The sequence below is a fragment of the Cherax quadricarinatus genome, chromosome 42, assembly GCF_038502225.1.
Source record: "Cherax quadricarinatus isolate ZL_2023a chromosome 42, ASM3850222v1, whole genome shotgun sequence".
Lineage (NCBI taxonomy): Eukaryota > Metazoa > Arthropoda > Malacostraca > Decapoda > Parastacidae > Cherax > Cherax quadricarinatus.
Genome location: NC_091333.1, coordinates 7,424,551 through 7,447,695, shown reverse-complemented (window position 1 = coordinate 7,447,695; position 23,145 = coordinate 7,424,551). Strand labels below are relative to the sequence as shown.

Below are 23,145 nucleotides of genomic sequence, written 5' to 3'. Positions count from 1 at the left end.
ATTTCATCCCTGCCACCTCTACCACATTCACATCATCACAAGCATCACATTATAACCACTACAATTACCATCATCACCACCACTCACTACACCCACCATCACTACTTACCACAATCAATGATCACCACCATCACTTCTCACCACCATCACCTCTCACCACCATCACCTCTCACCACCATCACCTCTCACCACCACAACCCCTCACAATACACTCATCACTAAGACTAATTCAAGTACCACACACACACACACACTCATCACTCCCACCCTTCAACCCCACCACCACTGCCACCACCACCACCACCACCAATGCCTCCTCCACCACCAATGCCACCACCACCACCAATGCCACCACTACCACCACCACCATAATCATGACTACAACCACCACTAGCATCACCACCCCAACAACAACACTACATCACCACCAACACCAACACAAACCTCCAACTACCTCAGACTACATCCCTCTTCCACACTCTCCCTCTCTCTCCCACATCTACCCCAGCCCATGTGTCTAGGGCTTATTTCATTATCTCTCCACTTCCTCTTTCACTCTTAATTTCACCCTTTTCTCACTTTTCTCCGTCCTCCTCCTTCTCCTCCTCCTCCTCCTCTCTGTCTTCTTCAACTCTTCCCCTCTTCCCTTAGGCCTCTTCCTCCACTTTTTATTATACTTCCAACCTCTTTCCTTTCTTTCCCTTACTCTCCTTCTCTCCTTCCTTCTCTTCCCCTCATTCCTACTTTCACACCTCTCCCCTCACCTGGTTTTTATGCTTACAACACTCTTGAATATATATATATATATATATATATATATATATATATATATATATATATATATATATATATATATGAAAAATCTATTATTCTTTTTCTTTCTATACACACACACACAGGAACTATGAATCGACCCCTGCAACCACAGTTAGGTGAATACACACACAGACACACAGACACAGACACACACACAGACACAGACACACAGACACACAGACACATCACTAGCTTTCAGCAAGTCATTTACCCCAGTCACCCCAACCACAGTTAGGTGAATACACACACAGACACACAGACACAGACACACACACAGACACACACACACAGACACACAGACACACAGACACACACAGACACACACACACACACACACACACACACACACACACACACACACACACACACACACACATATACACACACACACACACACACACACACACACACACATCACTAGCTTTCAGCAAGTCATTTACCCCAGTCACCCCAACCACAGTTAGGTGAATACACACACAGACACACAGACACAGACACACACACAGACACACACACACAGACACACAGACACACAGACACACACAGACACACACACACACACACAGACACACACAGACACACACACACACACACACACACACACACACACACACACACACATATACACACACACACACACACACACACACACACACACATCACTAGCTTTCAGCAAGTCATTTACCCCAGTCACCGGCAGGAAGAGAGAAAGGAAGGAAGGGAGAGAGGGAGGGAGGGGAGGGGAGGAGTGATGGAGAGAAAGAGAGAGAGAGAGACAGGAGAGAAGGAGAAATGTAAGTAATCAATCAAGCAGACAGACAAGCAGGGAAAGGAGGAAGGGAGACAAGCAGACAGAGAAGCAGGGAGAAGGGGAGGCAGGGAAGCACATAGGCAAGCAGACAACGATACAGACAGGCAAACAGGGAGAGTGAAAGAAAGCACTAAGGGAGGGAGGGTGGGAGGAAAGCAGGAGTCAGTTAACCTCCCACAGGGAGTATTTCTGGAACCCCACACCACACCCACACCCCACTTCTGAAAGATCTACTTACAATGTTGTCAGCTGTGGGGTCACCTGTAGAGTCAGCTGTGGGGTCACCTGTGAGGTCAGCTGTGGGGTCAGCTGTGGGGTCAGCAATCGTTGTCAATAGTGTTAATCGGCGATGTTGTCAGCCGTTGTCAGCTGTTATGTCATTTGTCATTGACAGCTGATACTGTTATTTGTTGTCAGCTTTCGTCAGTGCTGTCAAGTGAGAGAGAGAGAGAGAGAGAGAGAGAGAGAGAGAGAGAGAGAGAGAGAGAGAGAGAGAGAGAGAGAGTGAGTCCAGCAACATGTTAAACAAGTAGGGATAGTTTGAGTGTGTGTGTGTGTGTGTGTGTGTGTGTGTGTGTGTGTGTGTGTGTGTGTGTGTGTGTGCAGAGAAAGTGTGAGTGTGTGTGTGTGACAGTGTGCGTGTGTTTGCGTGTATGTGCAGAGACAGAGACAGAGACAGAGAGACAGAGAGTGTGAAACATAACTCCACAGTCACCACACAGACCCATGTGTTTAGAAACTTTGCAAGCACAGCAGTTGCAGACACTGCAAGCAGTGTGCAACACTACTCACCCACTCACTCACTCACTCACTAATCCATTCAACCACTCACTCGTCCACTCACCCACTCACCCACTCACCCACTCACCTACTCACCCACTCACCAACTCACTCCCTCATTCAGTAACTCACTCCACATCAGAGGCTGTCAACTCTACACAAGGTTATAGACAACTCCATCTTAAGTACGCCCCACTCCCTTGGATAGCCTATTTCTCCCCACGAAAATCTCTGGTTTAACCAAGCATACCGAAGGTGCTACCTTCCGTATATATAAAGCAGCAGTTACCAGCTTTGCTTACTGTAAGTAAGTAAGCAAATAAGCGAGTAAATAAGGCTTTCAGTCGGAAAGAGAGTCAGTAAACCAGTAAGCAAGATTTCATTCAGATTACTGTTTTTTTGCAAGTGTCTTGCACAGCAGCACATGAAATCTGCCCTGGAAAACCCGACAGGGTCAAGCAAAATTGTCTTATTTGGTGAACAGCTTTCATAACACAAGACGGGCAGCCATAACCACCAATATATACAATCTATTGTACCTCTCTCATTAACCAATCATTCTTTTTGGACAGCTATAATAACACAAGACGGGCAGCCATCACCACCCATGTATAACCGGGCTGCACAGTTCTCGGTACTCTTTATTCTTCGTGGGCAGCTGTTATAACACAAGACGGGCAGCCATCAACGCCTCTAGGAGAAAATAATCTGAATATAATCGAAGCTGAGACCCAGAGCCGGCTCTCAACCTCACTCTGGGCGTTGTCATTCAATAAAACACGGAATAATAAAGAAGAAAGGAAAGTACTCAACAACAAATAGAGCTGCTTAGAGGCAGGAATAACAATAAACTCAAACACAACAATGGTAATAAAAGAAGGTACTGTTACCTTAACCTAACTCTTATAAGAGAGAGAGAGAGAGAGTGAGAGAGAGAGAGAGAGAGAGAGAGAGAGAGAGAGAGAGAGAGAGAGAGAGAGAGAGAGAGAGAGAGAGAGATGAGAGCCGACATGTCTCCCTGTGTTGCGTCCCACTCAGACCACAAAAGAGTAACCCCAGACACTCCACATTCACCCCAGACCGTCTAGACTAACCCCAGACACTCCACATTCACCCCAGACCGTCTAGACTAACCAAAGACACTCCACATTCACCCCAGACCGTCTAGACTAACCCCAGACACTCCACATTCACCCCAGACCGTCTAGACTAACCAAAGACACTCCACATTCACCCCAGACCGACTAGACTAACACCAGACACTCCACATTCACTCCAGACCATCTAGACTAACCCCAGACACTCCACATTCACCCCAGACAGTCTAGACTAATCTCAGACACTCCACATTCACCCCAGGCCGTCTAGACTAACCTCAGACACTCCATATTCACCCCAGACCGTCTAGACTAACTTTAGACACTCCACATTCACCCCAGACCGTCTAGACTTACATCAGACACTCAACATTCACCCCAGACCGTCTAGACTAACTTTAGACACTCCACATTCACCCCAGACCGTCTAGACTTACATCAGACACTCAACATTCACCGCAGACCGTCTAGACTAACCTCAGACACTCCACATTCACCCCAGACCGTTTAGACTAACCTCAGACACTGCATATTCACCCCAGACCGTCTAGACTAACCTCAGACACTCCACATTCACCCCAGACCGTTTACACTAACCTCAGACACTCCATATTCACCCCAGACCGTGTAGACTAACCTCAGACACTCCACATTCACCTCAGACCGTTTAGACTAACCTCATACATTCCATATTCACCCCAGACCGTCTAGACTAACCTCAGACCATCTAGACTCACTCCAGACCATCTAGACTCACATCAGACCATCTAGACTCACCCCAGAACATCTAGACTCACCCTAGACCATCTAGACTCACATCAGACCATCTAGACTCACCCCAGAACATCTAGACTCACCCCAGACCGGCTAGATCCACCCCAGACCATCTAGACTCAACCCAGACTATCCATACTCGCCCCACACCACTTAGACTCACCCCAGATCATCTAGACTCACCCCAGACCATCTAGACTCACCCCAGACTACCTCGACTCACCCCAGACCATCTAAACTCATCCCAGATCGGCTACACTCAAATCAGACCATCTATACTCACCCCAGACCGGCTAGACTCACCCCAGACCATCTAGACTCACCCCAGGCCATCTAGATTCACTCCAGACCATCTAGACTCACCATAGACCGGTTATATTCACACCAGACCATCTAGACTCATCCCAGACCATCTAGACTCATCCCAGACCATCTAGATTCACCTCAGACCATCTAGACACACCCCAGACCATCTAGATTCACTCCAGACCATCTAAATTCACCCCAGACCATCTAGACTCACCCCAGACCATCTAGACTCACCCCAGACCATCTAGACTCACCCCAGACCATCTAGACTCATCCCAGACCATCTAGACTCATCCCTGACCATCTAGACTCATCCCAGACCTGCTAGATTCACCCCAGACCATCTAGACTCACCCCAGACTATCTATACTCACCCCAGACCACCTAGACTCACCCCAGGCCATCTAGACTCACCCCAGACCATCTACACTCACCCCAGACCGGCTAGACTCACCTCAGACCATCTATACTCACCCCAGACCGGCTAGACTCACCCCAGACCATCTAGACTCACCCCAGACCATCTAGATTCACTCCAGACCATCTAGACTCACCCCAGACCGGCTATATTCACACCAGACCATCTAGACTCATCCCAGACCATCTAGACTCATTCCAGACCATCTAGATTCACCCCAGACCATCTACACACACCCCAGGACATCTAGATTCACCTCAGACCATCTAGACTCACCCCAGACCATCTAGACTCACCCCACACCATCTAGACTCACCCCAGACCATCTAGACTCACCCCAGACCATCTAGACTCACCCCAGACCATCTAAACTCACCCCAGACCATCTAGACTCACGTCAGACCATCTAGACTCACCCTAGAACATCTAGATTCATCCCAGACCATCTAGACTCACCCTAGACCATCTAGATTCACCTCAGACCATCTAGACACACCCCAGACCATCTAGACTCACCCTAGACCATCTAGATTAACCCCAGACCATCTAGACTCACCCCAGACCATCTAGACTCACCCCAGACCATCTAGACTCACCCCAGGTCATCAAGATTCACCCCAGACCATCTAGACTCACCCCAGACCTGCTAGATTCACCCCAGACCATCTAGGCTCACCTCAGACCATCTAGACTCACCGCAGACAATCTAGATTCACCCCAGACCATCTCGACTCACCCCAGACCATCTAGACTCACCCCAGACAATCTATACTCACCCCAGACCATCTAGACTCACCCTAGACCATCAAGAAACATCTCAGATCATCTAGACTCATCCCAGGCCATCTAGATTCACCCCAGACCATCTATACTCACCCCAGACCATCTAGACTCACCCCAGACCGGCTAGACTCACCCCAGACCATCTTGACTCACCTCAGACCATCTAGACTCACCCCAGACCATCTAGATTCACCCCAGACCATTTAGACTCACCCCAGATCATCTAGATTCACCGCAGACCATCTAGACTCACACAAGAAAGGCTAAATTTACCCCAGACCATCTAGACTCACACAAGAAAGGCTAAATTTACCCCAGACCATCTAGACTCACACAAGAAACGCTAAATTTACCTCAGACCATCTAGACTCACCTCAGACCATCTAGACTCACCCTAGACCATCTAGATTCACCTTAGACCATCTACACTCACCCCAGACCATCTAGATTCACCCCAGACCATCTAGACTCACTCCAGATTGGCTAAATTCATCCCAGACCATCTAGAATCACTTCAGACCATCTAGACTCATCCCAGACCATGTAGATTCACCCCAGACCATCTAGACTCACCCCAGACCTCTAGACTCACCACAGACCATCTAGACTCACCTCAGACCATCACGACTCACCCGAGACCATCTAGACTCACCTCAGACCATCTAGGCTCACCCCAGACCATCTAGACTCAATCCAGACCATCTAGACTCACCCCAGACCATCTAGGCACACCACAGACTATCTAGACTCACTTCAGACCATCTAGACTCATCCCAGACCATCTAGACTCACTTCAGACCATCTAGACTCACCCCAGACCATCTAGACTCACCCCAGACCATCTAGACTCACCTCAGACCATCTAGACTCACCCCAGACCATCTAGACTCACCCCAGACCATCTAGACTCACCCCAGACCATCTAGACTCTTCTCAGACCATCTAGACTCACTCCAGACCGGCTAGATTCACCCCAGATCATATAGACTCATCCCAGACCATCTAGACTCACCCCAGACCATCTAGACTCACCCAAGACCATCTAGACTCACCCCAGACCATCTAGACTCACCCCAGACCATCTAGACTCGCCCCAGACCATCTAGACTCACTTCAGACTATCTAGACTCACCCAGACCATCTAGACTCACCCCAGACCATCTAGACTCACACCAGACCATCTAGACTCTCCCCAGACTATCTAGACTCACTTCAGACCATATAGACTCACCCCAGACCATCAAGACTCACTCCAGACCATCTAGACTCACTTCAGACCATCTAGACTCACCCCAGACCTGCTAGATTCACCCCAGACCATCTAGACTCACCCCAGACCATCTATACTCACCCCAGACCATATAGACTCACCCCAGACCATCTAGACTCACCCTAAACCATCTAGACTCACCTCAGACCATCTAGACTCACCCCAGACCGTCTAGACTCACCCCAGACCATCTAGACTCACCAAAGACCATCTAGACTCACCCCAGACCAGCTAGGTTCACCGCAGACCATCTAGGCTCACCCCAGACCATCTAGAAGCACCCCAGACCATCTAGACTCACGCCAGATAATCTAGAATCACCCCAGACCATCTAGACACACCTCAGACCATCTAGACTCACCCCAGACCATCTAGACTCACCCCAGACCATCTAGACTCACTTCAGACCATCTACACTCACCCCAGATCATCTAGACTCACCCCAGACCATCTAGACTCACCCCAGACCATCTAGACTCACTTCAGACCATCTAGACTCACCCCAGACCATCTAGACTCACCTCAGACCATCTAGACTCATCCCAGACCATTTAGACTCACCCCAGACCATCTAGACTCACCTCAGACCATCTAGACTCACTCCAGACCGGCTAGATTCACCCCAGACCATCTAGACTCATCCCAGGCCATCTAGACTCACCCCAGACCATCTAGACTCACCACAGACCATCTAGACTCACCCCAGACCATCTAGACTCACTCCAGACCATCTAGACTCATCCCAGACCATCTAGACTCACCCCAGACCATCTAGACTCACCCCAGAAAATCTAGACTCACCCCAGACCATCTAGACTCACCCCAAACCATCTAGACTCACCCCAGACCATCTAGACTCACCCGAGACCATCTAGACTCACTTCAGACCATCTAGACTCACCCCAATCCGGCTAGATTCACTCCAGACCATCTAGACTCACCCCAGACTAACTAGACTCACCCCAGAACATATAGACTCATCCCAGACCATCTAGACTCACCCCAGAAAATCTAGACTCACCCCAGACCATCTAGGCTCACCCCAGACCATCTAGACTCACTTCAGACCATCTAGACTCACCCCAGACCATCTAGACTCACCCTAAACCATCTAGACTCACCTCAGACCATCTAGACTCACCCCAGACCATCTAGACTCACCCCAGACTATCTAGACTCACCACAGACCGGCTAGATTCACCTTAGACCATCTAGACTCACCCCACACCATCTAGACGCACCCCAGACCATCTAGACTCACCCCAGACCATCTAGACTCATCCCAGACCATCTAGACTCACCTCAGACCATCTAGACTCACCCCAGACCATCTAGACTCACTTCAGACCATCTAGACTCTCCACAGATCATCTAGACTCACCCCAGACCATCTAGACTCGCCTCAGACCATCTAGACTCTCTTCAGACCATCTAGACTCACCCCAGAACATCTAGACTCACCCAAGACCATCTAGACTCACCCAAGACCATCTAGACTCACCTCAGACCATCTAGACTCACTCCAGTCCGGCTAGATTCACCCCAGACCATCTAGACTTATCCCAGACCATCTGGACTCACCCCAGACCATCTAGACTCACCCCAGACCATCTAGACTCACCCCAGACCATCTAGACTCACCCCAGACCATCTACACTCACCACAGACCATCTAGACTTACTTCAGACTATTTAGACTCACCCCAGACCATCTAGACTCACCCCAGACCATCTAGACTCACTCCAGATCATCTAGACTCACTTCAGACCATCTAGACTCACCCCAGATCATCTAGACTCACCCCAGACCATCTAGACTCACCCCAGACCATCTAGACTCACTTCAGACCATCTAGACTCACCCCAGACCGGCTAGACTCACTTCAGACCATCTAGACTCACCCCGGACCATCTAGACTCACCCCAGACCATCTAGACTCACCCCAGACCATCTAGACTCACCCCAGACCATCTAGACTCACCCCAGACCATCTAGACTCACCCCAGACCATCTAGACTCATCCCAGACCATCTAGACTCACCCCAGACCATCTAGACTCACCCCAGACCATCTAGACTCACCCCAGACCATCTAGACTCACCCCAGACCATCTAGACTCATCCCAGACCATCTAGACTCACCCCAGACCATCTAGACTCACTTCAGACCATCAAGACTCACCCCAGACCATCTAGTCTCACCCCAGATCATCTAGACTCACTTCAGACCATCTAGACTCACTCCAGACCGGCTAGATTCACCCCAGACCATCTAGACTCATCTCAGGCCATCTAGACTCACCCAAGACCATCTAGACTCACCCCAGACCATCTAGACTCACCCCAGACCATCTAGACTCACCCCAGACCATCTAGACTCATCCCAGACCATCTAGACTCACCCAAGACCATATAGACTCACCCCAAACCATCTAAACTCACCCTAAACCATCTAGACTCACCTCAGACCATCTAGACTCACCCCAGACCGTCTAGACTCACCCCAGACCATCTAGACTCACCCCAGACCATCTAGACTCACCCCAGACCGGCTAGATTCACCCCAGACCATCTAGACTCACCCCAGACCATCTAGACGCACCCCAGATCATCTAGACTCTTTCCAGACCATCTAGACTCACCCCAGATCTTCTAGACTCACCTCAGACCATCTAGACTCACCCCAGACCATCTAGACTCACCCCAGACCATCTATACTCACTTCAGACTATCTAGACTCTCCCCAGATCATCTAGACTCACCCCAGACCATCTAGACTCGCCCCAGACCATCTAGACTCTCTTCGGACCATCTAGACTCACCCCAGACCATCTAGACTCACCCCAGAACATCTAGACTCACCCAAGACCATCTAGACTCATCCCAGACCATCTACACTCACCTCAGACCATCTAGACTCACTCCAGTCCGGCTAGATTCACCCCAGACCATCTAGACTTGTCCCAGACTATCTGGACTCACCCCAGACCATCTAGACTCACCCCAGACCATCTAGACTCACCCCAGACCATCTAGACTCACTTCAGACCATCTAGACTCACCCCAGACCATCTAGACTCACCCCAGACCATCTAGACTCACCCCAGACCATCTAGACTCACTTCAGACCATCTAGACTCACCCCAGATCATCTAGACTCACCCCAGACCATCTAGACTCACCCCAGACCATCTAGACTCACTCCAGACCATCTAGATTCACATCAGACCATCTAGACTCTCCCCAGATCATCTAGACTCTCCCCAGACCATCTAGACTCGCCCCAGACCATCTAGACTCTCTTCAGACCATCTAGACTCACCCTAGACCATCTAGACTCACTCCAGACCGGCTAGATTCACCCCAGACCATCTAGACTCATCTCAGGCCATCTAGACTCACCCAAGACCATCTAGACTCACCCCAGACCATCTAGACTCACCCCAGACCATCTAGACTCACCCCAGACCATCTAGACTCATCCCAGACCATCTAGACTCACCCCAGACCATCTATACTCACTTCAGACTATCTAGACTCTCCCCAGATCATCTAGACTCACCCCAGACCATCTAGACTCGCCCCAGACCATCTAGACTCTCTTCAGACCATCTAGACTCACCCCAGACCATCTAGACTCACCCCAGACCATCTAGACTCACCCAAGACCATCTAGACTCACCCCAGACCATCTAGACTCACCTCAGACCATCTAGACTCACTCCAGTCCGGCTAGATTCACCCCAGACCATCTAGACTTATCCCAGACCATCTGGACTCACCCCACACCATCTAGACTCACCCCAGACCATCTAGACTCACCCCAGACCATCTAGACTCACTTCAGACCATCTAGACTCACCCCAGACCATCTAGACTCACCCCAGACCATCTGGACGCACTTCAGACCATCTAGACTCACCTCAGATCATCTAGACTCACCCCAGACCATCTAGACTCACCCCAGACCATCTAGACTCACCCCAGACCATCTAGATTCACATCAGACCATCTAGACTCTCCCCAGATCATCTAGACTCTCCCCAGACCATCTAGACTCGCCCCAGACCATCTAGACTCTCTTCAGACCATCTAGACTCACCCCAGACCATCTAGACTCACCCCAGACCATCTAGACTCGCCCCAGACCATCTAGACTCTCTTCAGACCATCTAGACTCACCCCAGACTATCTAGACTCACCACAGACCATCCAGATTCACCCCAGACCATCTAGACTCTCCCAAGACCATCTAGACTCACCCCAGACCATCTAGACTCACCTCAGACCATCTAGACTCACTCCAGTCCGGCTAGATTCACCCCAGACCATCTAGACTTATCCAAGACCATCTGGACTCACCCCAGACCATCTAGACTTACCCCAGACCATCTAGCCTCACCCCAGACCATCTAGACTCAGCCCAGACCATCTTGACTCACCCCAGACCATCTAGACTCACCCCAGACCATCTAGACTCACTTCAGACCATCTAGATTCACCCAAGACCATCTAGACTCACCCCAGACCATCTAGACTCACCCCAAACCGGCTAGATTCATTCCAGACCATCTAGACTCACCCCAGACCATCTAGACTCACCACAGACCATCTAGACTCACTTCAGACCATCTAGACGCACCCCAAACCATCTAGACTCACCTCAGACCATCTAGACTCACCCCAGACCATCTAGACTCACCACAGACCATCTAGACTCACCTCAGACCATCTAGACGCACCCCAGACCATCTAGACTCACCCCAGACCATCTAGACTCACCACAGACCATCTAGACTCACTTCAGACCATCTAGACGCACCCCAGACCATCTAGACTCACCCCAGACCATCTAGACTCACCCCAGACCATCTAGACGCACCCCAGACCATCTAGACTCACCTCAGACCATCTAGACTCACCCCATACCGTCTAGACTCTCCCCACACCGGCTAGATTCAACCCCAGACCATCTAGACTCACCCCCAGACCGGCTAGACTCACCCAAGGTCTCCTAGGCTAATGCAGTGCCTGAGGAATGGTTAATAACCTGGTTTGATGCAAGGAAGGTAGTGTAGCTCTAATTCAGTGGATCAAGAGCCCTTCACCATTTTCGTTAGTTATATCCCCTTCGCTGTATTTATACACAATATTGCATTTATGTTTATTTATATTATTTATTATAACTGCTTGTCAGAGGATGATTATAATTATTCCCGAAATATGAAAGAAAACTTATCAAACTTAGTATTTTTGGGAAGCGATAAACGCGTAGGGGATGGAAGTGGAAGAAGAAGAAGAAGAAGAAGAAGAAGAAGAAGAAGAAGAAGAAGAAGAAGAAGAAGAAGAAGAAGAAGAAGAAGGAGGAGGAGGAGGAGGAGGAGGAGGAGGAGGAGGAGGAGGAAGAAGAGTAAAAGTAGAAGAATGAAAAGACAATTAGGAAGCAAACTCGTGAACAATAAATACACACGAACTGCCATATATTTTATTGATTAACTGTACACTAAACACATGTTTTATTGAGTTAATGTAAATTAAAAACTCCTCTGTTTAATTTGACTTTACTAAAGTGAGAGAATCACTGTAGTACACACATATTTTCCAATATATATATATATATATATATATATATATATATATATATATATATATATATATATATATATATATATATATATATATATATATATATATATATATATATATATATATACAGAAAGTATATAAAGATGAACATATAAGCTTGGAGGACAGGACTAAAGATGGAAAGATAATGATTACTTATATATGCTGAATGATTATTAACAAGAATTATTTTTTCCTCATCGTGTGAATGTGATGGATGGAAATATTTCTGTACTCCTCATAGTGATCAGAAATACTGGTTGAAGCTCAACCGAAATACCTCTCACAGATTTAGTCACGAAGGAGAGATTTACCTCGCTTCCATGGTAGTGTTCCCATGAACCAGACAGAGTCACTCATTCAACCGGTCATTCAAACAATCATTCAACCGCTCATTCAACCAGTCATTCAGCCAGACAGCTACCCTCTTTGCAAGCACAAATGTGAGGTTGTTTATTCAGTTAGGGCACACAAGCGTCGTTACGGAGGACGGAGTCGGTCATAGTCTCTGTGAGGTGACTGAGACTGGGCAGGATAGACGCTGATGATGTGTCATTTCAAACATGGACGTTAATACAAGGTGAGGCATATAGAGGACGGTACAGGTAGGACGACGCTGCCAGTGTGGCTGTACCACTGTTAGTAGCTGTAGTACTGTCAGTAGCTGCACCACTGGCAGTAGCTGTACCACTGTCAGTAGCTGTACCACTGTCAGTAGCTGTAGCACTGTCAGTAGCTGTACCACTGTCAGTAGCTGTACCACTGTCAGTAGCTGTACCACTGTCAGTAGCTATACCACTGTCAGTAGCTGTACCACTGTCAGTAGCTGTACCACTGTTAGTAGCCGTACCACTGTCAGTAGCTGTACCACTGTCAGTAGCTGTACCACTGGCAGTAGCTGTAGCACTGTCAGTAGCTGTAGCACTGTCAGTAGCTGTACCACTGTCAGTAGCTGTACCACTGTCAGTAGCTGTAGCACTGTCAGTAGCTGTACCACTGTCAGTAGCTGTACCACTGTCAGTAGCTGTACCACTGTCAGTAGCTGTACCACTGTCAGTAGCTGTACCACTGTCAGTAGCTGTAGCACTGTCAGTAGCTGTACCACTGTCAGTAGCTGTACCACTGTCAGTAGCTGTACCACTGGCAGTAGCTGTACCACTGTCAGTAGCTGTACCACTGTCAGTAGCTGTACCACTGTCAGTAGCTGTACCACTGTTAGTAGCCGTACCACTGTCAGTAGCTGTACCACTGTCAGTAGCTGTACCACTGTCAGAAGACCTGAGGTGCACGGGGATGTCAATGACTCTCACGGTAACATAGGCTTCTGCTTCTCTCTCCTAGGTAGAAGTAGATAGTTTTCAATAGATAGCCTCGGTGTGGGCTTCAAGTCCTCTGCTATCTGCCGTTCCCCATGTCCTCTCCATGTACTTTCATAAGAACATAAGAAAGGAGGAACACTGCAGCAGGCCAGTTGGCCCATACTTGGCAAGTCCTTTACAATACCAACCCACTAACAGTGCTACCCTAACAATAAGCTCTGACAAATCCATTTACTCACGTGAAAGTCCCACTCAAATCCAACCCCTCTTGTTCAAGTATTTGTCCAACCTAAAGTTGAAACTAGCTTCAATAAACCTACTAGGCAGATTGTTCCAACAGAGACGCCTATGTCAAAATATTCTATATATGATAATAAATGCTCAAAAATAAGTACATTTGTAGTGCGCTTTATTTTGGTGTATTTGTATTTATAATAAAACAATTTCTGACTAAGCATTTACTAAATGCTCATTTATATGTAATCAAGACATGAATGAGACGAGTCGTCCGTGTCGACTACTGATAACAAGAGTGGGAACTCAGAGGCGAGTGTGTGTCCTTGATGTGTTTGTCGGGGTCGATCTCCGTGTCTTGTGTGTGTTGCCGCCGTGTGGGTACACGGCGGCAACACACAATCAGCCGAGACAGCATTGTAGACTGCTGTCTCAGCTGATTGTGAAATAGAGTGGGTGCTGCGTGGAATAACCTGTCTTGTGTTACTTTTATATGCACTCTCATAAACCATTTTCTAAGTCGTAAAAGCTTCACGATTCTGTTTCTTAGGGAAGACAGATTCTAAGCCATTTTTATGAACGTAATTTTCATCTTTTCTGTAAGTGCAAGTAGCTGTTAGTTCCTATTGGCCAACCATTACATATAAGTTTGTGCAGACATGAAAGTTAATATCTGAAGATTTACGTTATGTATTTAAAATGTACTAAATCGACAGTCAAAGTTTCATTAAGTAAAAATCAATGTATATGTTAATTTATTGAATTTTAAAGCACATCCCCAACACGAGGGTCACTAGGGATACACTAATAGTCAAGGGTAATTTATCCCTAAGACTGGAAGTGAAGCTTCTAGCATGTATATACACTAGGAGATACACACCTCTCGGTGTATATATTCTTCAGAAAGCTCTGAATAAAATCATGAAGAGTCACCATTAACCAATATTATTACATGTCAGCGCCACTGTGGATGAGCGGTTCCATGTACGTCTTCTCGGACAGTCAAGTACTCGATGACAAGAAGCTGATACACTTTAAGATCTAATATAGCAGTACTTTTATGAAGAAGAATGGAAGATGTCCTCCAGGGTGATCTCTTTCAAGAGAAGACAGACATCAACAGAACTGGAGAAAAGCATGACGTACGCAAGTTGTATAGTCCGCAATGACAACTTTTTTAAGCTATGGACAACTGCCATTTTCATGAGTCCCATGACGTGGCAAGGTAATTTTCTGCAAAATTGTTAAAACAAACATCGTCGATGGTACCAATAAACATCGCAGTCTACTCATGATCAAAATGGGATCAACATTTTTGAAGGCCACTATAGAGACAGATACAGTTAGAAAAAAAAAACTTCTATTGGGACAACGCTTCGCTCTGTGCAAAGCCAAACATTGTGCCAAATCAAAGCTTGTTCCGCAGTTTGTTTTTAAGCTTCCATAATCGTTGACAATGCACTATTCCATTCCCATGAGCTACAGTTGGTCTCTTGCGAGAGATCTGGCCTAAGCTGATGAGTGAGACACGTTAACAAACATGTTGCACACCTGTGTTATTCACCAAGTTGTCAGTAATGTATAGCCGAAGTGAAGTATAATCAATAGAGTCGAGGGCTAACGCAACAGTTCACAGCCTCACTGAAAGTTCTTTAACATAACGGGAATGAAAAGGGTTGAAGGCCACGACTCCACGAGCTGTACACTGTCTTCAACGAACACCACTGCCGAAGAAGTCCATGAAGGAGGAGGAGACTTCGAGGTCTCCGCCGCTACATGAGACTACAGACGCTGGAGGGGTAGCCACCGGCAGCAGGAGGCACTTTAGCAAGAGCAGCTTCCTGGAAGGTAACGATCTCTGCCGTGACCACAGGCTGCTGCTGCTCCTGTTCTGCCTTCGTCAGGCGCACCCCCAGCAGCTCAGCAGCCACCTGTCAGAGAAACAGCTGGTGTGAGGAATGTCAACATGCTAGAGAAATCAGTGAGCAAGGGAAGGAATGCATATGAGGTTATATATATTATGATAAACTAATGGTAGTCAGATATAAGACTCAGTAAGTGAAGACAAAATATGTGAAGCAAAATCAATATGCTATAAGAGCCTAGATAAGTGCTCTAGTGCTATTTCCGGAGCTCTTTCTAGAATACCAGCACCCAATGCATTTCTCAATGGAACACCAGTATCCTGTCTATACATCACCGGAGCATCAACACCCCATCCATACCTCACTGGAACACCAGTACCCAATCCATACCTTACCGGAGCACCAACACCCCATCCATACCTCACCGGAACACCAGTACCCCATCCATACCTCACCGGAACACCAACACCCCATCCATATCTCACTGGAACACCAACGCCCCATCCATACCTCATTGAAACACCAGCACTCCATCCATACCTCACTGGAAAACCAACACCCCATCTACACCTCACTGGAACACCAGCACCCAATCCATTCCTCACTGGAACACCAGTACCCCATCCATACTTCACTGGAACACCACCACCCCATCCGTACCTCACTGGAACACCAACACCCCATCCATACCTCACCGGAACACCAACACCCCATCCATATCTCACTGGAACACCAACGCCCCATCCATACCTCATTGAAAAACCAGCACTCCATCCATACCTCACTGGAAAACCAGCACACCATCTACACCTCACTGGAGCACCAGCACCCCATCCATTCCTCACTGGAAGACCAGTACCCCATCCATACTTCAATGGAACACCACCACCCCATCCGTACCTCACTGGAACACCACCACCCCATCCGTACCTCACTGGAACACCAACACCTCATTCATACCTCCCTACTGGAGCACTGACTCAGGGTTCCCCGACTCACCTTTTGGAAAGAGAGAGCCACTCCTTCACCAGTCTTGGCTGACACGACATAAGACGCCATACCATTATCGCTAGCGAACCTGTGGTGCCGTTCACTCTTCACCTGATGACCCGTACACGAGTACACACATGCAAGGGTACGTACATGCACGAGTGCGCACGTACATAAATATACACATTCATGGGGAAGAAAAACAAAACGATATGAGCATCATATATTCTTAAGGGAATTAAAATAATTAAATTCGAAGAGGGTCTGAGGAGTGGAGGTAATAGATTTGATCCGAAGAGGAGCGGGTAGCTCCGATTCCTCGGATCAACAGCACAATACCACAATTAACAATTACCCCCCCCCCTCCTCTTTCTCTGTTTAAAATGTCGAGTTAATCAATACTGAATATTTCTCTGTTTCGTCCTTCACGGTGAGGGTCTTAGTACTACTAAGATCCACGGATCAGACTTGATTGTCTTTTTTTCCCCCTCAGGCACTGTTTAACCCCCTACAGATTTAGCGTTTCCCAGCTATACTAGTGATAATAATAACAAACTCTTGCGTGGGCAGTAATACATCATATGCTGTATGCTTTTATTGCCACTCAAACTCCTTCTGATCTTCACCATTCTTCTTTCCACTGGACTGAAGCCACTGTGTGGCGAACCGTCTCCTCAGTAAAGATACCCAAGTGTTGCTCATGTGACTAATTTATCATATATTATCCTGTCCATAACATGCATCAGCCATTAATAATTGAAGCCGTTAGGGAGGAGAGCCACTCAGGGAAATGTCACGGGAAAAAATACATCATTTTTTGTAACTGGTAAATTTGTCCGCTGTACGATATAATAAGCTTAACCTTCTTGCTGGTGGAACACACCTGTTATGAGAGTTTGAAGCCAACCAGAAGAGGTTTTCTCAGGTTATCACACGGAAACAAAAATCAGGAATGATCTGTATAAAAACGAGTAAAGAGAGTCTAACCTTGCCAATAACAGTTGCGTGAACTTTTCACTAGCTATATTACGCAAGTGTTGACAATTCTGAGCCGAGCAGATGAGGTGTTCTTAATAAATATAAAGCTTGGAGGAGGTAAAGATCAGGCTACCACCTAAAGGTATCCCTTATGGGATGCATAATAACAGTAAATACTACTGCTACTACTACTTCTACTACTGCTACTACTACTACTACTACTACTACTGCCACTACTACTACTGTTACTACTACTACTAATAATAACAATCTCTCGTGTACTACCTACCTGTCTCATATGCTCCATGTCAGCCTTGTTGGCTACGAGGGTGAGGATGGGCGGCCTCTCTTGTGCTCGGGCTGCCCGGTGGGCGGCCGTCACCCAGTCCTGCAGGGAGTCTATACTGGTGATGTTGGTGACGTCGTAGACGAAGAGAATAGCGTGCGCCCCATACAGGTACTACGGGAGGAGTGAACCTTGGTTAACACAAGACCAGCAGTAATTTAACCCAGTGTAACATATCACAACATCAATAAGTGGAATATAAGGTAGAGGCAATCAAAATTTTGACGGCGATCAATAAACCAGAGACCCACAGAGTAGTAGAAATATCTGTGTTAGACAGTCACTGACGATCTTCATTACTACAAGTACATGTACAAGGTATACAGGCTTAGCTGACATCAGTGACATATCATTATGCAGAAAGCCCCTTGTTATGCAGAGCATTTCGGGCAAAGGTCAATTTTTATCCCCAGGATGCGACCCACATGAATCGACTAACCCCCAGGTACCTATTTTACTGATGGGTGAACATGTATAGGTCATGTCTTAATGAAGCATGTCCTAACGTTTCCACCCGTATCGGGAATCGATTTGGTTGATGTCTGCCTGGAGCTTTGCAGTGTCTGCAATGGAAGACACTGTCATGCAGATTCGGGTGTCATCTGCAAAGGAAGACACGGTGCTGTGGCTGACATCCTTGTCTATGTCCTCATCCTTATATCCGACATAGACAAGGATGTCAGCCACAGCACCGTGTCTTCCTTTGCAGATGACACCCGAATCTGCATGACAGTGTCTTCCATTGCAGACACTGCAAAGCTCCAGGCAGACATCAACCAAATCTTTCAGTGGGCTGCAGAAAACAATATGAAGTTCAACGATGAGAAATTTCAATTACTCAGATATGGTAAACATGAGGAAATTAAATCGTCATCAGAGTACAAAACAAATTCGGGCCACAAAATAGAGCGAAACACCAACGTCAAAGACCTGGGAGTGATCATGTCGGAGGATCTCACCTTCAAGGACCATAACATTGTATCAATCGCATCTGCTAGAAAAATGACAGGATGGATAATGAGAACCTTCAAAACTAGGGAGGCCAAGCCCATGATGACACTCTTCAGGTCACTTGTTCTATCTAGGCTGGAATATTGCTGCACACTAACAGCACCTTTCAAGGCAGGTGAAATTGCCGACCTAGAAAATGTACAGAGAACTTTCACGGCGCGCATAACGGAGATAAAACACCTCAATTATTGGGAGCGCTTGAGGTTCCTAAACCTGTATTCCCTGGAACGCAGGAGGGAGAGATACATGATTATATACACCTGGAAAATCCTAGAGGGACTAGTACCGAACTTGCACACGAAAATCACTCATTACGAAAGCAAAAGACTTGGCAGACGATGCACCATCCCCCCAATGAAAAGCAGGGGTGTCACTAGCACGTTAAGAGACCATACAATAAGTGTCAGGGGCCCGAGACTGTTCAACTGCCTCCCAGCACACATAAGGGGGATTACCAACAGACCCCTGGCAGTCTTCAAGCTGGCACTGGACAAGCACCTAAAGTCAGTTCCGGATCAGCCGGGCTGTAGCTCGTATGTTGGTTTGCGTGCAGCCAGCAGCAACAGCCTGGTTGATCAGGCTGTGATCCACCAGGAGGCCTGGTCTCAGACCGGGCCGCGGGGGCGTTGACCCCCGGAACTCTCTCCAGGTAAACTCCAGGTAAACGGACTTCAGTGTGTGAGGTGAATGAGCTAGCAATCGAGCTACGGGACTCACTGATTTATATACACTCCTACTCATTCCATTTTCCACTCTAAGTACCTAAATCGTCTCAAAAAACCTTCCTCGACACTCTGAATTATACTTCTAGTAACTCCACACATGTTAATTTAATTATCCAGGACGATTAGCCATTCAATGACACCAATGGAAATAAGTCACTGTGTCTCACTTTTTTGGATTATTCTAAGTAATTTACACTATGTATGATATATTTACTTTTAAACGAAAAAAGTAAGCATTTGATTCTTCATATCAAACAAAAAATAAGCAAGTTAGTTCTTAACCTCATAGATAACTTGAAACTCTTACGTAAGTAAGTTTATTTAGGTACAGCTACACATATATACAATTATCATACATAGTTGCATAAGTGCAAGTTACCTAGCATGGCCCCAAAAAAGTCAAAAAGACTTATTTTCATCCGTTGTTATGTAGTACATAATATTCTGTAGATACACAAATAACCCGCACATAAAAGAGAGAAGCTTACGACGACGTTTCGGTCCGACTTGGGCCATTTGTAAATGGTTCAAGTCGGACCGAAACGTCGTCGTAAGCTTCTCTCTTTTATGTGCGGGTTATTTGTGTATCGTTCCAGTCACGGTATTGTGCCTTTTTGTTATTTATATATTCTGTAGTATATAATATTAGTATATATAGTATATAATACTCTGATTTTGTTAATCGTATAATACGCTGATTAACCTTAATAAGAGATACCTTATCAATCATTTTTCCTGCCAAGGCTGAACCAGCAACGTCCCAGATTTGCACATTGACGTTCCTTTCAGAGCCCAGCACCAGCCGCTTTAAATAAAAGTCTACCCCCATAGACGCCTGAAATAATAGAAAACGTGTATATAAAACATTTATCAAAGAAAATGCACTAAATTAATGAGTAACTTAAATATTTTTGTTGTTTAATATGTAAAAACAGTTATTTTTAGTCTCGAATTAATGAAGGATCTTTTTATGTGTATGTGATATTATTGAAAGACCAAAGTTTGCAAATAACGTTAACTGAAAAGGTTATTAAGAACAGAAGATGTATTATTATTATTATTATAATCAAAAAGAAGCGCTAAGCCACAAGGGCTATACAGCACAGAAGATGTAAATAAGCCAAATCACATAACGGATAGGACTCCAACCCATGACAAGTCCTAAAACTCACAGGCCAGTACGTTAACCACTTGACCAGCTGGTTCCAATAACATTTATCACACTAGGTATATAAAAAAAATGGTTATAATCATCACCATTATTTCTGTTACTATTATCAATAATTCTGCTGAAAAATTATATTAGTGGGAAGACGCATCCTCGGATCAAGAGCACTTTCCTAGGATCAAGGCACCACCAGCGTGTTTTTATTTTTTAAGTCACGTAAAATGTAGAGAAATCTGTAGCTGGGTATGATGTCGCTCACCTGGTAGACCTTGTTGAAGGTATCCTGGGTATACCTGTGAGCTAGGGAGGTCTTCCCTGCCTGGGGAGGACCCACCAGCACCACCTTCACCTGCCTCTCCACTGCCTCGTCTTCAGAGTCAGACATTGTGGCGTTAGGGTGAGTAACCTCAGGCTTCTGTACCTCTTAGCCTCCTCTCTTCCTTTCCCTGACCTCGTGACTTCCTCTTCCTGGCCTCCTCTTTCTGCTGGCCTCTTACCCCATCTTTGTCTTCGCCCTGGTCACTTTCTCCTCTCTCTGCCCTCCAAACCTCTTTTCTCTTCCTCTTGACCTCTTGATCTGTTTCTCCTCTTCGTCTTCCTCCTATTCTTCCTCCTCTTACTGATCTGAAGATTTCCTCCTCCTGTGTAAAAAAAATATTTCCATGAATCATTAGAAAAAATAAATAAAAATTAAATTTCAAACTGCAGCTATAAATTATTATTATTATTATTATTATTATTATTATTATTATTATTATTATTATTATTATTATTATTATTATTATTATTATTGGTATTTATTATTATTATTATTATTATTATTATTATTATTATTATTATTATTATTATTATTATTATTATTATTATTATTATTATCAAAACGATTGGAACACAGTGAAATGTGGGTCTGTAGAAAAAGACGATAACCATTAGAGGAACGACCTATATCTCTCTGATGTGAAATACACTGCTGTACAAAACTGTAATCAATAGGACCTATCACTTACGTCTTTGCCAGTCAACATGCAGTTACGTATGACGTTTCTGCCATTTTACGCCTCAGAAATTACCCATGAAGCAACCCACTAGCTAGTAGTTCAATGCGGGTGATATTTCTCCGCTGTTTACCAATGATATCATCTCCACACACGGTGTTATTTCTCACAGAGATGACCTCCTGGGAAGCACTCGCCACACTAGCTATATCACACAGTATCCTCACGTCACAGTCCACTCGTAGCACTCGCCACACTAGCTATATCACACAGTATCCTCACATCACAGTCCACTCGTAGAGCCACTCACTGCAGGAATGGTGCCAGGAATGTAGCAAAATATGTCAAGATAAGGGAGGAGAGATTCCCCTCTCCCTCAGACACACATAACAGATATGTTAGTGTAGGTGAAGGTTGCTAGGGATGGTTGCTAGCCACGCCGGCACACCTGCCACACACACACATGTCCAACCCTCCTGCCATTTTATTCAACTTTTTTAACCCTGAAACCGTGATCAAAACAACACGTTTACCTCCTCTCACAGTTATTCTCGCAAGATATTTACCGAATATTAAGTTTTGACGAGAGTATTATGCAGTATTACAACTTCGAGCGGTCATGTTGCTACAAGCCTAGGATGACTTTTAAAGAAATTTTGTATAAGATATATATGTGTAGTATGTTGTATGTATGATATTTAATGTTACTATTAAGTTTCTCAATATACTCGAAGATGGTAAAAGGCAGAATAAATAATGCAATCCTTACCAGTTGATAGCTATCGTGCATCAGGCAGTGATGCACCACCAGCTGTAGCTGCATTGTTATTGT

General features: G+C 46.1%; 1 protein-coding gene across 1 annotated transcript; it reads right to left on the bottom strand.

Moving 5' to 3' along the window:
• Positions 1-13,655: 13,655 nt before the first annotated feature.
• Positions 13,656-22,772, bottom strand: LOC128695622 (ras-related protein Rab-28-like). The gene is made up of 6 exons (XM_053786348.2): positions 22,326-22,772; positions 21,578-21,959; positions 20,869-20,985; positions 18,358-18,528; positions 17,100-17,201; positions 13,656-16,166 (listed from the first exon to the last, which is right to left on the bottom strand). The coding sequence occupies exons 2-6, from the start codon at positions 21,701-21,703 to the stop codon at positions 16,008-16,010; spliced, it is 675 nt and encodes a 224-aa protein (XP_053642323.1). The 5' UTR covers positions 21,704-21,959; positions 22,326-22,772; the 3' UTR covers positions 13,656-16,007.
• Between the last annotated feature and the right edge of the window lie 373 nt (positions 22,773-23,145).